The sequence below is a fragment of the Setaria viridis genome, chromosome 5, assembly GCF_005286985.2.
Source record: "Setaria viridis chromosome 5, Setaria_viridis_v4.0, whole genome shotgun sequence".
Classification (NCBI taxonomy): domain Eukaryota; kingdom Viridiplantae; phylum Streptophyta; class Magnoliopsida; order Poales; family Poaceae; genus Setaria; species Setaria viridis.
Window position 1 is genome coordinate 32,963,668 of NC_048267.2, and position 18,899 is coordinate 32,982,566.

Genomic DNA, 18,899 nt, shown 5'->3' on the forward strand with positions numbered 1-18,899 from the left:
CGCTCGTCGCCGCGCCCGTCACCCGCCGTCGCCCGCCGCCGCGCCCGGCGCCGCCCCGCCCGGCGCCGCCCCGCCGCTCGGCGCCACCTGTCGCCGCCCCGCCGCCCGTCCCTGCGCCCGTCGCCCGTCGCCACCCGCCGCTCGTCGTCGCCCGTCCCCGCGCCCGTTGCCTGTCGCCGCCCATCGTCACCCGTCCCCGCGCCCGTTGCCTGTCGCCGCCCGCCGCCCGTCGCTGCCCCAGCTACCCCGCCGCCCGTCGCCGCCCCACGCCGCCCACCCCGTTGCCCGCCACCTAGCCCCGCCGCCCGTTGCCGCCCATCGTCGCCTGTCGCCGCCTAGCCCACCGCCCACCCCGCCGCCCGTCGCTGCCCAGCCCGCCGCCCACCCCGCCGCCCGTGTAGGGTCTTCCGTGTGCGGTACAGTGCAGTGGAAAAAGGGGAAGAAGAAGACGGGATAGAGAGGATGACAAGTGGGGCTTTAATTGGGGGGCAACAATGGCAATCCACACAGAAATCGATCTTTTTTGGAGCTGAGAGCACCCATCTAGCCAAACACCCCATTTTTGTTCTGGAGTTTTGGAGCGGAGTTGGCTCCATGTGAAATTCTGGAGTGAAGCAGCTCCACCCGAAGTTAGAGCCATGCCAAACAGGATCTATAATGCAAATAAACTCTTCGGAGTAAGCCACGAGGCACGAGCAGAGCATGACAAAGTGACAGACCAGCAAGCACCCTCCACTCTTCTCGGTCCACTAAGGACCAGGTCCAGCCGCGAATCCCTCCCCACCATCCTCCTCCTTATTCCCCACCCCGACCCCGATTCCCAAACCCTCCACCCTTTCCCGTAGCGCGGAGCCGCCACTCCCCACACCCGCACACCACTCTGAGGAAAACCTAGATCCGGACCCCTCGCCGCCGGCCATGGCGACGCGCCGGGCCCTCTCCTCCATCCTCCGCTCCGCCTCTCGCCTCCGCGCAGCCTCCCCGTCCCCGGTCCCGCGCGCGCCGCTCCACCACCGCCCGTCCCCCGCGGGCTTCCTCCTCAACCGCGCCGCCTCCTACGCCTCCTCCGCCGCGGCCCAGGCGGCGCCCGCCCCGCCGCCCCCGTCCACTGGCAAGACAACCGGTGGCGGCAAGATCACCGATGAGTTCACCGGCGCCGGCGCCATCGGCCAGGTGTGCCAGGTCATCGGTGCCGTCGTGGACGTTCGGTTCGACGAGGGTCTGCCCCCGATCCTGACGGCGCTCGAGGTGCTCGACAACAACATCCGCCTCGTGCTCGAGGTGGCTCAGCATCTCGGGGAGAACATGGTCCGCACCATCGCCATGGACGGGACTGAGGGGCTCGTCCGCGGCCAGCGTGTGCTCAACACCGGCTCTCCCATCACTGTAAGCCCATTTCCTATCATTTCTCGTCCCCTTTCGTGTTTTGAGATGATTGACTCGGATCTAATCTGACGAATTGGAGAATCGGCGGTTGTTAGATTTGGTCTGGGCGTACGGATCCATTTATTGTCTATTGAATTCTTGCTTTATAGATCCACGACTGTTGTTTGTTACCAGGGGCATGCTGTACCGATTTTGTAGATGATCAACATGCCAAACGTTTAGGATGTGGACTGCAAATACTGAAACCAATGTAGCATTCCCATCATGGTCTAACAACATTGGAAATGTGGATCCATAGAATCATTTTTTCTGTCTAAATGTCTCATCTGTAGATGATAAACCTATTTATGATTTGATTGTTTGTTAAAAGGTATTGTATAACATGTCACACTCTGGTCCGAGTTGACACTGAATGGATGGGGGCTTATATGGTTATTGATCTCAAAATAAACCGTAGGTAGTCATAAATTATCCAATTCTGCGCACGATTCAAAGGTTTTGCCTTTTCTTTTGTCATATATGTAGCTTATAAAGTTGCAGGCGTGCAGCCTATAGCTTATTGTTTGCATGTTCAGCTTTCGTGCTTACTGCTTATGTGCTTCCGCTCTATGATACCGGCCACTGAACTCATACTTCTTCATTGGATGAAAACAAGTTGTTATAGCCTGATATGTAGGATTGTTATCTATGTATTGAATCTGTAGGCTGTAGATACTTACAACATCTGATCTTAGTTGTTGCTATTATCTTTAGTACCTTGGTACCACCAGCTTCTGAACCTTGCATCTGTTTGTGTTTATGACTATATTTTGTTTCTAGGTCCCTGTTGGTAGGGCAACACTTGGACGCATTATGAATGTTATTGGCGAGCCTATTGATGAGAAGGGAGATATAAGTAAGTCTGCATGACCTGCATTTACATGTGACATCTACGCATATACTACTAGAAATCATGTTTATATTTTTCTTTTGTTGCTTGCTCCTCTTGTCTTCAGCGACGAACCACTTCCTCCCTATCCATCGTGAAGCCCCAGCTTTCGTTGAGCAAGCTACAGAGCAGCAAATTCTTGTTACTGGAATCAAGGTACACCTCCTTTTCTTTGGAAGTGATGAGAAAGTTTGCTAGGGTGTTTTCAGTTTTCACCATGCAAGGCTTAGCATGCATTAACGCAACACGTGTATTTCTATCAGGTTGTGGATCTCCTTGCACCCTACCAAAGAGGAGGTAAAATCGGTCTCTTTGGTGGTGCAGGGGTGGGCAAAACTGTCCTTATCATGGAGCTCATTAACAACGTTGCCAAGGCCCATGGTTAGTTCCTTATACAGAAGTTGATGGTCGTATTGTGTTTTTTTGTGTTTTTTGTGTTTTTTTGTATGTTTTTATGTTTACTTATTTATGCATTTCTTCATCTAGGTGGTTTCTCTGTCTTCGCTGGTGTTGGAGAACGTACTCGTGAGGGTAATGACTTGTACAGGGAAATGATTGAGAGTGGTGTCATTAAGCTTGGTGACAAGCAGGTAAATGACCAAGATTTCTAATATGTCGTTGGGTTCCATATTTTTTTAGTTGAGTGTTCCTCACATTGTACTTTGTGGCAGAGTGAGAGCAAGTGCGCTCTTGTCTACGGGCAAATGAATGAGCCCCCTGGTGCTCGTGCTCGTGTTGGACTGACTGGTTTGACTGTTGCCGAGCATTTCCGTGATGCTGAAGGACAGGATGTGCTTCTCTTCATTGATAACATTTTCCGTTTCACCCAGGTAAGTTCTATGCGGATCCTCCTCCTGTTTCAAGTACTCGCAATGGTATTCTTGTTATTTGGTATGCAGATGACAATTAGCCAAACAGTCTCTGATGTCCTTTCTAATATGTATTATTCCCATAAAAAAGGCTTCTTTGAATCACCCTATTTTTTGCCTTGATTTGCACACGTTACAGCTGAAAGACTAGTACATCCCCCCCCCCCAACACACACACACAAAAAAAAAAGAGGAAAAAAACACAGCTGAAAACCTGTCCATTTGGTCTCTATTTTCTTTTTTGCCTTGATTTTTTGTGTACATCTGACCTGAAAACCTGTGCGTTTGGTATATACTGTCTCTCTGTTTTTGCCTTGATTTTATGTAGATTACAGCTAAACCTATACATCTGGTCTGTGTCTGTCAGGCGAACTCTGAGGTGTCTGCTCTGCTGGGTCGTATTCCATCTGCTGTGGGATACCAACCCACCCTTGCCACGGATCTTGGAGGACTGCAGGAGCGGATTACCACCACAAAGAAGGGTTCTATTACATCTGTTCAAGCTATTTATGTTCCTGCTGATGACTTGACAGATCCTGCCCCTGCAACCACCTTCGCCCATCTTGATGCCACTACCGTGTTGTCACGTCAGGTATGCCTGTCTCATGTATAGATACAATTTCTATGGATTTGTGCCGTTGCTATTATGAGTACGATGTGATTGTTTCTTGTGCAGATTTCTGAGCTTGGTATTTACCCTGCTGTCGACCCTCTGGACTCCACATCCAGAATGTTGTCCCCCCACGTGCTGGGTGAGGACCACTACAACACTGCTCGTGGTGTTCAGAAGGTTCTTCAGAATTACAAGAACCTCCAAGATATTATTGCCATTTTGGGAATGGATGAGCTCAGTGAAGATGACAAGTTGACGGTCGCTCGTGCTAGGAAGATTCAGCGGTTCCTTAGCCAGCCTTTCCATGTTGCTGAAGTTTTCACGGGTGCACCTGGAAAGTATGTTGAGCTGAAGGAGAGTGTTAAAAGTTTCCAGGTATGGCATAACATGTCCCCTCTCCCTTTTTGAACAGCAGGATTGCACCATTTTCACCTTTGCCAAATTGGTGTTGTTTGGGTAAACATGCCTCTTGTCCTTTGCCTAATAGCATGGTACTCTGTGCAAGGTTAAATTTTGTGGAATTTAGTGAGTTGTCTGATATGTTTGTTAGGTATTGAATAGAAGGCCCATTTATGCAAATACATAACATTTGGCTTGAATAGTTTTTCTTTAAAAAAATCTGACATGAAAATGCACTTTATTATATTGTATTCAACAAAAAATAGTGTTGTACAAGCTGTTTGTAAAAGTTGGCTCTTATATACCGTCTCATGCCCAAAGTGACACAGGAATATTCTGAATATGCTATGTGGAAACTATTCACTTTTTGTGTGTACATTTTGTCACTTCTAATGCAGATTGGTGTGTACTGATATTGTATTAGTTTTAGATACATGCTTGAAAATTGCACTGTGAGTGCTTTTGGGATCTTATCATCACAATATGATACTACATGTACATATAAATATGGTCATTTTTTCCTCATTACAGAAATGCATATGGCAGCACCCATTTGTGGGCTTTTTCATGTTAATGCTCACTATTGAACCTTCTTGATATATCATAGGGTGTTTTGGATGGCAAGTATGATGACCTTCCAGAGCAGTCATTCTACATGGTTGGAGGAATAGAGGAGGTTATTGCTAAGGCAGAGAAGATTGCCAAGGAGTCTGCATCATAAGCAATCGCCTTCACAGGCAACCAAAATTTAACTTTTGGGGATCGACATGTGTGTTTTATTCTCTGTTAGCCAGGACATGTATTTACATGCAGGAGGCCCGGTCCTGCCGATGGATGTGTTTCCCCCTCCACCTTTTCCCTAATAAGGATTTGCAGTGACCGTTATGTTTGGTTTACTGCCATTTGAGGAAGAATTATCTTTTTTGATGACGGCGATACCATAAACTTGTTAATTCTCAATGGAATACTGGAAGTGGAATGTCTCCCATGTTCATACTGCATAGCTGTTTTGAGGTCACATATTCACATTGAGTCGTTTTTGAGGCTTTCAATTTGTTCAGAGCTGAATGCGTAGTTTGTTATCCCAGCATGATTTGTGGTTCGTTTCCCTCACCTTATTTCTTCACTGGCTCTGGTAGCTAGGATGAATAAATAGGGAACCTCTATGGTCTACATGAAGTTTTGCATATGAAATTATGCTAGTTTGTAAATTGGATGAACTATGGAGGTTTGCTTTTGGTTTGGGGCCTATTTGGAGTGCCATACGAATTCTGTAGGTACTTTGTACGTACGTGTGTTAGGTCACAACTCACATTTATGCATGTGAGGTTGGGCAATGAATCTGGGAATGCACTGCAATTTAGCCAACATCTCTTTGGTCCTCTATGCAGGAGGTATCATACAACCGTAGCATTGTGGCTTTGGCATTTGGCAAAATAGTTTCCCTTTTGAAATCATACTGTAAAAATTCACCGATTTGCCTGATTTATCACTCGCGAGGTTTGCATTCGTACCATTTGTTCGTCTGCCATACCGATTTGAGGTAAATCATGCTCCAGAAGTATGAAGTTTCTTTGATAATTTTTTTTTTGAACTAAGCTTTGATTTCCATCTCTTAAGGTACGTACATTTAGCCATTTATGTACCATGTGTTTCTTCCCTTCTTGTGCTTGCATCAGAGTCGGATCGCCACCGTGCCCACGAGCAGTAGCACAGAATGCCATGCAACCGTGTTCTTTTACTCGAAAGTCAAAAGAACTTCGCTTGCTCTTCATCTGACACGTCGATACCGACATGCTGACCCCACCAGTCAGCACCTGGTGTTCCACCTGTATGATGCATCCGACTTGGCAAACGAGGCAATCCGTCATCCAGGCCGTTCAATTCAAAACGGAGGCCTCATGATGGGATCCCTCCGGATCCGGCCCAGTTAAAGATATCCCCCAACGGCTCTCTGCTGCTGCCGACTGTCTCCTTCCCGAACCAACGGATTTCCAAACCCCAAATCTCCTCCGCCCTTCTTGCCTCCTCCTACTCCCCCTACCCTATTTCAAAACATTTCAAACACTCTCCGCCTCCTTCCTCCCATCCAATCCCCTTCCCATTCCGTTCTCTCCTCTCGCCCCTGAGGCGCCGGATCGCGCGATTCCCTCCACGGCGACAGCCGGCCGCCCCCTCCCCGTCCCGCCCGCTCGACGAGGCCACGCCGAGCGGTGAAGAGGTGAGCGTTCTGCTTGCAATTCCCTCGGGTTGGATCCGGTCGCTCGCATCGTGGTGTGCTGCCTCCGGTGAGGCGAAACCCAAGGATTGGAGGGGATCTCATCTCCCTGTTCCGCGCGGTGGAGGCGTTGGTCTGGCTACCTGGTGCGCGCGGCGCGGGGGAGTGTGTTTTGTTGCCGCGGAGTCGGGATTGATCTGTGAAATCGCGTTTGCAGGGTGCCACTGGGGTCCCTCGCCCTCACGCGATGAGTAGCGCCGTGAAGGAACAGCTCCAACAGATGTCGACGACGTGCGATTCGCTCCTGCTGGAGCTCAACGTAAGTCGCGCCACCCCTTGATTCCGCCGGGTTAATGTTTTTTTTGTCCCCGTCTTATGTTGGTTCCGCTGTTCCGCGCGTGCCGGGTGCGATGAATTGAGGTTGCGTTTCCTGTTGTTTCAGGTGATTTGGGATGAGGTCGGGGAGCCCCACTCGGCGAGGGACCGGATGCTGCTGGAGCTCGAGCAGGAGTGTCTCGAGGTCTACAGGAGGAAGGTCGACATGGCAAACCGCTGCAGGGCACAGCTGCGGCAGGCCATCGCCGAGGCAGAGGCCGAGCTCGCAGGTATCTGCTCGGCCATGGGTGAGCCGCCGATACATGTTAGACAGGTTAGCTTCTGCATGTCAACTTGTCAAGTACTAGTGTGCCATGAAAGGAACAAAAGAAGTGAACAGAATACCGTTTGAATACTACTGCTAATTTTCGATAGGGACAAGGATATTATGTATAATTTTCACTCGTGATCTCTTGTACTGCCAAGGAGACCAAAAAAAAACATAACTATTTTTTTACTGTCATTTTGGTTTTGCTATGGCTGTGATAATGTGACGTGTTGGCTGGATATGCAAATCGCTCATGCTATATTGAGGACTTGGATTTTTCAGTAGTGACTCCACTAGTAATTGGTACCTTTTTTCTCTTGGAAGAAAAATGACTCAAACCAGAAATTACAAGGCTAAAGGATGGAACTGAGTGAAGTTATGATGTATTAAAGTGGAACTGAATGCAATCTTCTACATTAAAGACTTGGATTTTTCTGTAGTGACTCCACTGGTAACTGGTACCTTTTCTTTTTGAAATATGACAGTCAAATCAGAAGTTGCAAGGTTTAAGGGAGGAATTGAACGCGATTGTCCCATACTTGGAGGAGATGAGAAAGAAGAAAGTTGAAAGATGGGACCAATTTGTTGATGTCATAGATCAAATTAAGAAGGTTGCATCTGAAATCAGGCCTGCAGATTTTGTGCCCTTTAAATTTCCTGTGGATCAATCCGATCTGTCAGTAAGAAAGCTTGAGGAGTTAACAAAGGAGCTACAATCCCTTCAGAAGGAGAAGGTAAGCTTCACTTTCTAATCCGATTCATTTGAAAAATGTATATTCCTCACCATGTCAATATTTTTCCTTCATTGCTCATGTAAATCATTAAAATTCTTTGTTTGTACCTGTTTTTGACAGAGTGATCGGCTGAAGCAAGTGATGGAACATTTGAACACTTTGCATTCCTTGTGCGAGGTGCTTGGTATAGACTTCAAACAAACAGTACATGATGTGCATCCTAGCCTGGGCGAGGCTGATGGATCAAAGAACCTGAGCAACAGTACAATTGAGAGACTCGCATCAGCTGTAAATGGATTACGTGAAATGAAAGTCCAGAGGATGCAAAAGGTCAGCATTTGTCTGTGACTTCAGAAATTTTAACCTTTCAGTCCAGTCAACCCTTAACATTATTAATCTGAAATTCTGAATATGACAGCTTCAAGATTTGGCATCTAGCATGCTTGAACTTTGGAATCTCATGGATACACCACTTGAAGAGCAGCAGATGTTTCAGAATGTAACATGCAATATTGCTGCTTCGGAACATGAAATAACTGAGCCCAACACCCTCTCTGTTGACTACCTCAGCTACGTGAGTCCCATTGTCCCTGCAAAGATTGTTCCCATGCCACTATCACTATTGTTTCTCTGTTGAGCGAGGAATTTTCCGAGATTATATCTTGATATAAAATGTAGGTCGAATCTGAAGTTTTAAGGCTTGAACAATTGAAAGCGAGCAAGATGAAAGACCTGGTTCTGAAAAAGAAGACAGAACTCGAAGAACATAGGAGACGTGCTCATCTGATCGGTGAGGAAGGTTATGCAGCTGAATTTAGCACTGAGGCTATTGAAGCAGGTAAAGATAATATCCTGTCTTGTTAAGGACCTGTGTGCAGTAAAATTTGTTGCAGGCCTGGAAATATATACATGATAACTTATTTTCTTTGTGTTTTCGTACAGGAGCTGTTGATCCTGCGCTGGTTCTGGAACAAATTGAGGCTCACATTGCTACAGTGAAAGAGGAAGCTTTTAGCCGAAAGGATATTCTTGAGAAGGTTGAAAGATGGCTGAATGCATGTGAGGAGGAAGCCTGGTTGGAAGATTATAACAAAGTATGAATGCTGCCAAACTTTATATGCAATTCTTCGACCTATTTTTGTTTAGTATAGGGTTACAGTTCTAATTTATATTTTTGTTTAGGATGACAATCGTTATAATGCTGGGAGGGGGGCCCATCTGACACTCAAGAGAGCAGAAAAGGCTCGTATTTTGGTTAACAAGATCCCAGGTAATGTTGCTTAATGAGATTTCTGAGGTTTCACCAATTCTTTTCTGTTTATAGAATGTTTAGGGGTTCTTCAACGATAGTTGCAACCAATTTACCATTGCTATGTCTTAAACAGGAATGGTAGATGTTTTGACCACGAAAATTTTAGCTTGGCAGAAAGAAAGAGAAAAGGAATTCACATATGATGGTGTAAGTTTTCTTATCATCACCCTTCTTTCTTGGATGCTTCACTCTTTGTATTGTGCTAAAATGTTGTGCAAATAACATATGTTTTTCATGCTCAAAATATTTTCAGGTCCGCCTTCTGTCAATGCTTGAAGAGTACATGATCGTTCGTCAGGAGAAAGAGCTAGAGAAGAAGAGGCAAAGGGTATATTATGCTCGTGCACAGTATTTCTAGATTGCATATAAACCATCTGTTTTAACTGTTGTAATACCTGAATGTAATTGCAGGATCAGAAGAAAATCCAGGATCAAATCAAAGCTGAGCAGGAAGCACTCTACGGATCAAAACCAAGTCCATCCAAGCCTCAAAGTACAAAGAAGGTGCCTAGGAACTCCATGGGTGGTGCAAACCGAAGGCTGTCTCTTGGCGGAGCCACAATGCAAGCCCCAAAGACAGACATACTGCATTCAAAGACTGCTCGTGCTGCCAAGAAGACTGAAGAATTGGGCACTTTATCTCCTAGTAAGCTTCATGCTCCATTCATCTACAGCAATGCTGCCACTTTTGTTTCCCTTCAACTTTTGCACAGTTCTGAGGCTACCTAGCACTTTCAGGTAGTAGAGGCTTGGACATTGCTGGTCTTCCCATCAAGAAGTTGACTTTCAATGCAAGTACTCTGCGTGAGACAGAAACACCGCGCAAGCCTTTTGCCCAGATCATGCCAGGAAACAATGTCTCATCGACACCTGCACGGCCAACCTTCAATGACAACACCGAGGAAGAGAACAAAACCCCCAAGACATTTAATGCAGCGCTTGATCTCAAAACGCCGATGACGGTGACGGCTCCGATGCAGCTGGCGATGACGCCTTCTGTGGGTAACAAGGTCATAGCCACTCCTGTCTCCCTTTTCCAGGAGAAACCAGAGCAGCCGATGCTGCCGGAGGAGATCGAGTACTCGTTCGAAGAGAGGCGGCTCGCCGTTTACCTTGCCAGGCAAATGGCTTAGCTCAGCCATTTGCCCCGTCATTACATAGTTGAAAGTCGAACTGACTGCCATTTCTCGTCAGAGGCCAATGGTACCTGTTTGCTGGTCGACAATAGTCGGCCTTTTTCGCACTTTGCCGTACTGTTCTGATTCACAGCCATATTTGGTACAATTAGTTAAGGAGTTCCACACTTGTGAGCTTGTGCTCCGTGCCGCCATTGGTTATCTTAAGTTGTATAGCTTAATCCGGTTTGCATTGTCGATGACCTGCTACTCTAATTATTATTTCTGTTTACAGTTATCCAACTGTCCAGTACTCCTGTCACACCCTATGTTTCTGATCACAAATCTTCTGGAATCTGGATGATCTGGTTTGATCGACAAGAATCGTCATCCTGAAAGCAGCCGTAGTATATGCGATGTGAGTTTCGGATCTTCGATCAGTTCCCCGGCAGGTTATGCGAATGCAATGCCAGAGTAGCACAGAAATACAAAATTACTCGTGGTCCAACCCTGGTTTAAAAGAGGTGAGATAGTGTCATTGACTTGTGCTTCTGCAGGATGCACGATCAATCTCGTCGATAAACTTTAGTAGTTGTGATTTGACAGTTGGGCAAGCCGCACTTGTGGAGCTACCAAACCATGGCACACCCACGGGCTCACTGAATCACTGGTTGTTACCGAGTGCGCTGGCCACCGAGGACTTGCTAGCTTTGACAGGCCGGCTTAATGCTCATGTCCCCTGATTTTCCCAAACATTTCCCACCGCCGATCTTTTAACATAACGCAGCAGATAGTAATGCGCACTGTCCATTGACTCCCAACTCCAACACTAGCAGTGGCGAGTGATGGCTGCAGATCCAGTGATCCGTCATCAGTGCGCTCCTGTATCTTTCGGTAACCCGACCTCGACGAGCTAGTGCATTTTCCGGCAAGTCACCGGCAGAGGTCAGTCAAGCGAAAGCCGGCGCCATGTGGGCTGCCGTAATCACAGACACCCCCGGGAACTGGAAGCTGTTGCCCTGCTTGATGATGGTGCGGGGCTGGGGCCGGATGCCGGAGCGAGGCGCTCGACCGCCGCCGTGCACACCGCCCCCACGAGAGGAACAACTCAGCCACGCCGGGGCCCCGGCCGCCCCTGTGAAGTCCACACGCGCATAGGCGAAATAATTCAGGCGCAGTTACGCCACTCATGTGCCCCTCGCCCCGGCCCGGTGCTTATTATTCGCTAGCTAGCTCCCTCGCAAGTTGCAGCCTGCGGCAAGTTCGCGGCAGCTTCGTCCGCGACATTCTCGTTACGGTGCGGTTGGATCGCGTCATGTTCAGATGCTTCGGACGCGCAGGAGTCGACGAGTCAGGAGTCGGGTCGGGTCGGGGTCAAGCGAGCTGCTTGCAGCTGGGCATCCTCGAGCTGGATTAGGCCATGTTTACTTCCCTCTAAACTCCCAACTTTGACACTATGCAAAAAGAAGATTCCCCATCATATCAAACTTGCGGTACATGTATGGAGTACTAAATGTAGACGAAATCAAAAACTAATTGCATAGTTTTGTTGTACTTTGCGAGACAAATCTTTTGAGCCTAATTAGTCAATATTTGAACAATAATTCATAAATACAAACGAAACGCTACAGTTGCGCATTTATAGTAAAATGTCAATTTTGACTATCCCAAATTGGGAACTAAACAAGGCCTTAGCTGCTGGTTTCACACCGGACTGCCACTGTCGGACCCCAAAAAGGTGTCCTTTCCGTTTGCGTGCACTGTAGCTGGCTGGCTGCTCTGCTTGGAATATGAGGGGAACTGGGGAAGCAATGAGTCCTGACAAGTACTACGGTCTACGGCAGTGAAGTTCGGGAAGGAAGACGAGATGAATGGCCTGCTCGTGCGTGCTGCTTACTCAAAGCTGACTGAACGGATCGTGGAAGCGACCCCGGGTCCACCGCGTTGGCCCCAAATCCAGCGCGTACGGCGAGTTCCCATGAGATCAGACATTCGGATACACTGGATCTGCATCTGATCCACAAACGGAACAATGCTAGTACTACGCTACGATTGTGATGAAGTACTAGTCTCTGCTCTGGCCTCGGGCTCCGGCGAAGTGATACAAACGTCCCAATAATTTAGCCATACTACAGGGAAGTGCTATCGTTTGCGTGACTACCGGCAGGTGCCTATGGGCTATGGTAGCACATAGTAGCACGTTCCATCCAGGCTTTCATTCAGCTTTCAGGAAAACTCGAAAAGGACACGAAAACTCGAAAAGGAAAAGGAACAGTTCTGAACAAACCACGTCCCCCCGAAGTCCGGCGCTGCCTGCGTCGTCGCGCCACCGGCGGCAGGGCAGCAAGCAGCCATTGGTATCCGATTCCGACCCCAAAGCGACCAGCCCAACCTGACCCGGACCCCCCGCGGGCACCCGTGGTCGGTCGGCCCCACGCGCAATTCCACCTCGACGGCGACCTGAACCCACCCACCGGGCCACCACCGCCGCCCCCTCCTCACTCGACTCGACTCCATCTCTCTGCTTGTCCCTCTCGCACGCACCCAGCCCAAGTCGCCAGCACCAAACCCGTCGCCATCACCACCGCCGTCACCTCCCGTCCCTCCTCACGTCCATCACACGCGTTCTTCCAAGCAACACAACACCAGCACCATCCGTTCCGCCCCCACCCAACCGCTCTCGGCTCCCGACGCACTCCACCTATATAACCTCACCCGCCCGCCCTCGCATCCGCAGCCCACCGGAACACAAGCAAACGCACGCGATCTCGCCGCAAACCGCCGGGTCCCCCCGCGCGCGCTCACGCACACACACTCCCCAGCTCCTCATCCTCGCGCGGGGGCGGGAGGAGCGAGAGCTTAAACTAACCCCGGGTCTACCATGGGCAACTTCGCGTCGTGCACGCTGGCGACGACGCCCGGGACCGGGCGGGGCGCCCGGGTCGTGCTCCCGGACGGGCGGGTGCGGCAGGTGCCGCTCCCGGCGACGGCGGCCGAGCTGATGCTCGAAGTGCCGGGCCACTTCCTCGCGGACGCGCGCGCGCTGCGCCCTGGGAGGCGGATCGAGGCGCTCCCGGCGGACGAGGCGCTCGTGCGCGGGGCGCTCTACGCCACGCTCCCCATGAAGCGCCTGGGCGCGCCCGTGGCGCCCGCGGACGTGGCGCGCCTGGCGGCCGCGGTTATCGCCAGCGGGGAGAAGGCGCGGGCGGCGAGGAGGAGGATGAGGCCGGCGTCGTCGCCAGCCGCTACGGCCAAGGTGGCAGCCGTCGTCGCGCCGCCTGAGGTTGTGGAGGCAGCCGCCGCCGCAGCGCCGCTTCTCGAGACGGACGCGAGCAAGCCGAGGGCCCCGAGGCTGGAGGAGATGGCCGTGGACGACGAGGCCGCCGCGGCGGAGATCGAGGAGCTCAAGCAGCGGCTCAGCGGCGGCGGGCGCCGGTCGAGGCGGCCGACGCTGGAGACGATTCAGGAGGAGAGCTACGCGGCAGCGAGATGCTGATGCAGGTCAATAATGGTCAAGGCCAACCAAACACAGATGGCAAAGGCTGTCTCTCGTAGGCTCATAGCTTCTTTTTGTTTTTTTCCTTTTTCACTTCTCCCCTATTCACCTTGTGTAAAATACCAGTACTTTTTTTTCGGTGCTGCCTCCTTTTCCATTTATTTTGGAGAGAGGAAAGAGGAACATGAGTTGGACAGAAACGGTTTTGAAAAGTGATTAATAGAAATGAAGGAAACCTTAGCGATTCAGTTACCACGACCAATATATTTACAATTCACTTGGTATCGCAGTAGCTGCCATTTCATAAGCAGGTTCACGTTTCGTGATTTCCAGGTATATATACAGAATGGAATTGGTGAAGATTAATTATTGTGCCTGATTTAAAATTAGGATACAGTACCATAATCAACGTATATATATCGCTATCTTACTTTGAAAATATTCATCATGTTTATCTCTATGAGCAACGTTTTCCCCACCCTTAGAATCAGAATTTGACATGTACATCAACGCTAGTGGTGATTTTTCAATCTCGAAACTGCCCAAATGAATAGGATGTGGGTGTATATTGATAAAGGTAAGTGCTTTGATGGGTGCCTCTTGGAATGCAGTATTGGCAACACACAAGACTTTTCACAAATTGACAAATACAAGAAAACTACAGAAATGGTTGTTTAGATTTAGCACATAAACGCATAATTCAGAGAGGAAAGGTCGAGCATAAAGAAAAATTCCCATAAGGCTAGAGCTAATTGTATTATATTTTCCTACAAAATTCGTATAACTTGAGGCATTATATAAAAAATATCTATATACATCCTTTTTCAAAATATAGTATAAGCATATGCACACAAGACATATTCTATCCATATGAACGTATCATCTACCATAAAAAGATAACACCATCTCACATTTCTATGATAAATTTAGAAAAATACGAGCGTCCCTTCTCGTTTTGGGAACCCATATTCCAAATGAGATCATCCGTTCCGATGGAGCTTATGCTATGGCTCAATTTCCGGTAAATTACAGTGAACGTTTTTAGAATTTTCAAGAGATATGGACTGATTGACATCTGCACTTACACGATTGAGCAGGGATATTAGACGAGGACGCTTGTGCCGCGTTTCAAGGATCGTCCAGTCAAGAGCTCTGTGCTACAGAGTATTTTCTTTTCTTTTACGCAAGATTAAATGGCCTGCCGCTCTCAGGAAAATAGTACGACGAACTAGTGCTGCTGCGTGGCTTCGGTTGGCGTTCTCGTCTTTTAGCCGACAATACGTCGAAAATACCGTACATCATCATGGAAACAAATATAGATAAGCAGCAGTGTGGAAAAGACCAAAAGTCAATTGTAAAAAAGAAACATCATGTTCGTCATATTCAGGTCAGCAAGGCATTGCTTCTAAGTTTTCTCAAACAGTGACAGGAAAAAGGCGAGTACTACGACATCTACACAAAAGCTAACAAAAAAATGACTATACTGATTCGCTCATTACTATCCTTTAAAGCACCAACCATACCCAAATTGAGAAAAAAGCTAACAGGACGTTGTTTTCCTAATTATTTTCCCATAGAATTTATGGCAACAGCCTTTGAATTTACTTCTCAAGTCTTGAGAAGAAAGCAAAGCGGCAGCAAACATGAGATGAGAGGAAAATGAAAGGTGTAGGCACACAGCAGGCCGGCCGGCCCTGTTTCTCGAAAAAGATGAGCATAACATACACACGGGAGGTGACACAGAGAAAAAAGGTATGAAAAGAAAAGGATGCTTGGGTATTATGGAGCACCCCACTAGCGCTCCTGTGGTAGACCACCAGCGAGGCCAGTAGGCCACAATGGCCTCCACTATCTTTTAGCAACGGCAAGCGAGTGAGACCGGTAAACGCATCGAATCATCATTGGGGAGGAATGGTGGCATGTGATCGACCTCGCTTAGTCTTATCGGCGACTGAATTATGTTCGCGTTTTTTTCCCCCTCTATAATGGGTGACTTGCAGAGGGCTGTGGAATTTAGAATGTCGCGTCAAGTCAGAGCTCGAAACCATCGATTGAGTGCCGCGCTGTTGAGATCCATGGACAATGGAGCTTGCGTGATGTCAATAATTTCAAGGGATCTGACGAGCTCTTCTTAGGGCCTGTTTCGATACCCTCATGTTAAAGTTTAACAAGTGTTGGAGTGCTAAATTTAACACATTGGAGTGTTTGGATGGTGTGTTAAACTTTAACACCTTTGATGGGAAATGACTCTATTACCCCCTCATTTATGGCCGGCGGAGAGAGAGGGAGGAGAGAGAAGGGGGCAATGGTGGGAAAAAGTGAAGAGGGGGATCACTTTTAACAAGTTTAACAACTTTTAACACCCCCTTTAGGTATTAAAGTTTTTGGGGTGTTAAACTTTAACACCTAAGTTTTAACACATCTGTTTGGATCTCCAAGTATTAAAAAGTATTAAAACTAGGATGTTAAACTTTAACACCCTCCATCCAAACAGACCCTTAAAAACAGGCCCTTAAAAGAAGAAGAGGGTTAACGAATCCGTTTGAACTTTGACCTGTCGGGTGAAAGCCAAAGCTAGGTGGCGCAACGGAAAACAAAAAACGGAGATAGCCAGAGAAATGGTCGGGTGGGCTTGAGTTCCACGTCACATCATCGGACGAACAGCCCACCACTCTCACAAGACGGCGCGTGCCGCGGGCTGGGCGCAAAACTTGACAGCATGAACTCGACGGCAGAAAACGGCCCAGCCAGTTTCTTGCCCGTGATAACTCGATGGCCTCTGTCCCGATCGCGGACAAGAAACAGGGCCCATTATACATGGGTTCCAACTTTCCACCGCCAAAACTTTCCACCGCCAACATCGGAGGTTTGGACACTAATTAGAAGTATTAAACATAGTCTAATTACAAAACTAATTACACAATCCCTAGGCTAAATCGCGAGACGAATCTATTAAGCCTAATTAATCCATCATTAGCAAATGGTTACTGTAGCACCACATTGTCAAATTATGGACTAATTAGGCTTAATAGATTCGTCTCGCGATTTAGCCTAGGGGTTGTGCAATTAGTTTTATAATTAGGCTATGTTTAATACTCCTAATTAGTGTCAAACATCCGATATGACATGTGCTAAAATTTAGCACATGCCTCCCAACCCCCCCGACTGTTACGTGACGCCGGCTGCCGCGTCGTATTGCTGTACCTGTCGTCGCCAAAGCTGGTAACAAACTGATGCTGATAGCCGGACAAAGCAGAGCTCCATACGCAGAAGCCAAGTTCGTCTCTGCAACAACACCCTTCGGAGACGAGCCAGAAGCACCGTCGCGTGCCAATGTCGTCAGGTCAGCCGCCGTCGCCGGCGCCGCCGCTGCCCCATGTCCTCCTCGTCTCTGCGCCTTTTCAGGGCCACGTCAACCCGCTCCTCGTCCTCGGCCGGCGCCTCGCCTCCGAGGGCCTCCTCGTCACCTTCTCCACGGCCCCTCATGCGGGCCTCAAGTTCAAGCACGGCGAGGAGGACGACGCGGCCGCCGACGGCGCCGGGCGCGGCGCGCTCCGGTTCGAGCACATGCGTGGCGAGGGGCTGTGGGCCCCTGACGACCCGCGGTACCGCGCCACCGACGACGTGGCGCGCCACCTCGACGACGTGGCCCCCGCGGCGCTCGCGGAGATCATCCGCCGCCAGGCCGACGCCGGGCGCCCTGTCACGTGCGTCGTGGCCAACGCCTTCGCCCCGTGGGCGCTCCGCACCGCGGGGGCCGTGGGTGTCCCGGGCGCCATGCTGTGGACGCAGTCCTGCACCGTCCTGTCACTCTACTACCACTACTTCCACTCGCTCGCGGCGTTCCCCTCGGGGGACGCCGGGCCGGACGCGCCGGTCGACGTCCCCGGGCTGCCCGCGCTGACCGCCCGCGATCTCCCGGCCCTCATTCACGCGCCGGAGGAGCTCGTCTGGCGCCAGGCGATGTTGTCGGACATCGCCAGCCTCCGCGAGACGGCGTCGTGGGTGCTCGTCAACACCTTCGACGAGCTCGAGCACGCGGCCATCCAAGCGCTTCGTGCGCACCTGCCAGTCTTGCCGGTCGGCCCGCTCTTCGAGACGGAGGACGGCGGCGGCGGCCACGACGTATGCACGGCGTGGCTCGACGCGCAGCCTCCGCGATCGGCGGTGTTCGTAGCGTTCGGCAGCCTCGTGAACCTCAGCCGCGACGAGATGGCGGAGGTGGCGGGCGGGCTGGCGTCCACGGAGCGGCCGTTCCTGTGGGTCGTGCGCGACGACAGCCGCGACCTCCTACCGGCCGCCGCCGCCGCGAGCGGCGATAGTAACACCAGGGGCAAGGTGGTGCCGTGGTGCGAGCAGCGGCGCGTGCTCTCGCACCGCGCCGTCGGGTGCTTCTTGACGCACTGCGGGTGGAACTCGACCACGGAGGCGCTCGCGGCCGGGGTGCCCGTCGTCACGTACCCTGTGTGGTCCGACCAGCGCACCAACGCCGCGCTCCTGGTGGACGCGTGCGGCGTCGGGGTCCGGCTCCCGGCGCCCACCACGCGCGACGCGCTGCGCCAGTGCATCGAGGCGGTCATGAAGGGTACACTGGAGGGGGAGGACATACGGGCAAGGGCCGAGGAGTGGAAGGGCAAGGCGAGCGCGGCGGTGGCCGACGGCGGGTCGTCGTGCAGGGCCACACGGGAGTTCGTTGGCGCTGTAGTGTCCATTGGAGCTGGTAACTGAAGCGCATGCAGTCGTGTTTATTCTCGCCTTTGTTCCGTAAGGCAAGTACGTATATTATACCCAAGCATGCAATTTACGCTATACTGTATGTGTAAGCCAATAAAGGTCTGTGTGTTAAAGTCCTCAGCAGCGCACGCATTTTTATCTTCTGCTGATGTTCTATATCAGCTTTTATTTTTTTTAACGAACCGTAGCGTGAGTTTCTATTGATATAGGAAAAAAAAAAGACAAAGACTATGACCTGGGGCAGGAACATGAAAAGAAAAAAGAAAACTATACTCGTCCGATTGGATTGGGATATTAACGTGGGTAATCACTCAACTCAAAACTGTCAAATCCGACCGGTTGAATTGGAACATCAATGCGGCTGCCCACCCCAATCAACAACGGCAGCTGAACTGAAGCCTTCTCGCGGCACCCACCAACTTTCCCACGCACATGTAGTCGCCGAAACCTCC

General features: G+C 50.0%; 4 protein-coding genes across 5 annotated transcripts; all 4 read left to right on the forward strand.

Annotated features, from left to right (window-relative positions):
- The first annotated feature begins 824 nt into the window (after window positions 1-824).
- On the forward strand, window positions 825-5,196 carry LOC117856015 (ATP synthase subunit beta, mitochondrial). Its single transcript, XM_034738416.2, has 9 exons — window positions 825-1,386; window positions 2,206-2,281; window positions 2,382-2,470; window positions 2,578-2,695; window positions 2,801-2,904; window positions 2,986-3,144; window positions 3,551-3,775; window positions 3,860-4,171; window positions 4,803-5,196. Exons 1-9 carry the CDS (start codon window positions 919-921, stop codon window positions 4,914-4,916), a joined length of 1,665 nt encoding a protein of 554 aa, XP_034594307.1. The 5' UTR covers window positions 825-918; the 3' UTR covers window positions 4,917-5,196.
- A 965-nt stretch (window positions 5,197-6,161) lies between these two features.
- LOC117856014 (65-kDa microtubule-associated protein 3) lies at window positions 6,162-10,515 on the forward strand. 2 transcript variants are annotated; one of them, XM_034738415.2, is made up of 13 exons: window positions 6,162-6,416; window positions 6,631-6,732; window positions 6,856-7,062; window positions 7,542-7,790; window positions 7,911-8,120; window positions 8,209-8,364; window positions 8,469-8,628; window positions 8,733-8,884; window positions 8,973-9,060; window positions 9,176-9,249; window positions 9,356-9,430; window positions 9,514-9,748; window positions 9,832-10,515. In XM_034738415.2, exons 2-13 carry the CDS (start codon window positions 6,661-6,663, stop codon window positions 10,233-10,235), a joined length of 2,082 nt encoding a protein of 693 aa, XP_034594306.1. In that variant the 5' UTR covers window positions 6,162-6,416; window positions 6,631-6,660; the 3' UTR covers window positions 10,236-10,515. The 2 variants fall into 2 exon arrangements, with proteins under 2 accessions (XP_034594306.1, XP_034594305.1); XM_034738414.2 differs by having other exon boundaries at window positions 6,163-6,416; window positions 9,841-10,515.
- Window positions 10,516-12,816: 2,301 nt separating this feature from the next.
- Window positions 12,817-13,961, forward strand: LOC117855536 (uncharacterized). Its single transcript, XM_034737915.2, has one exon. It carries the CDS (start codon window positions 13,099-13,101, stop codon window positions 13,711-13,713), a length of 615 nt encoding a protein of 204 aa, XP_034593806.1. The 5' UTR covers window positions 12,817-13,098; the 3' UTR covers window positions 13,714-13,961.
- Window positions 13,962-16,949: 2,988 nt separating this feature from the next.
- On the forward strand, window positions 16,950-18,563 carry LOC117855879 (gallate 1-beta-glucosyltransferase 84A24). The gene has a single exon (XM_034738275.2). The coding sequence runs from the start codon at window positions 17,047-17,049 to the stop codon at window positions 18,439-18,441; it is 1,395 nt and encodes a 464-aa protein (XP_034594166.1). The 5' UTR covers window positions 16,950-17,046; the 3' UTR covers window positions 18,442-18,563.
- Window positions 18,564-18,899: the final 336 nt, after the last annotated feature.

Coding starts and splice junctions, on each gene's coding strand:
- LOC117856015 (XM_034738416.2), top strand. CDS start 919: ATGGCGACGCGCCGGGCCCTCTCCTCCATCCTCCGCTCCGCCTCTCGC. Junction 2,696..2,800: donor CAACGTTGCCAAGGCCCATG/GTTAGTTCCTTA, acceptor TTCTTCATCTAG/GTGGTTTCTCTGTCTTCGCT. Junction 2,905..2,985: donor TTAAGCTTGGTGACAAGCAG/GTAAATGACCAA, acceptor ACTTTGTGGCAG/AGTGAGAGCAAGTGCGCTCT.
- LOC117856014 (XM_034738415.2), top strand. CDS start 6,661: ATGAGTAGCGCCGTGAAGGAACAGCTCCAACAGATGTCGACGACGTGC. Junction 7,063..7,541: donor CGCCGATACATGTTAGACAG/GTTAGCTTCTGC, acceptor GAAATATGACAG/TCAAATCAGAAGTTGCAAGG. Junction 9,749..9,831: donor ATTGGGCACTTTATCTCCTA/GTAAGCTTCATG, acceptor GAGGCTACCTAG/CACTTTCAGGTAGTAGAGGC.
- LOC117855536 (XM_034737915.2), top strand. CDS start 13,099: ATGGGCAACTTCGCGTCGTGCACGCTGGCGACGACGCCCGGGACCGGG.
- LOC117855879 (XM_034738275.2), top strand. CDS start 17,047: ATGTCGTCAGGTCAGCCGCCGTCGCCGGCGCCGCCGCTGCCCCATGTC.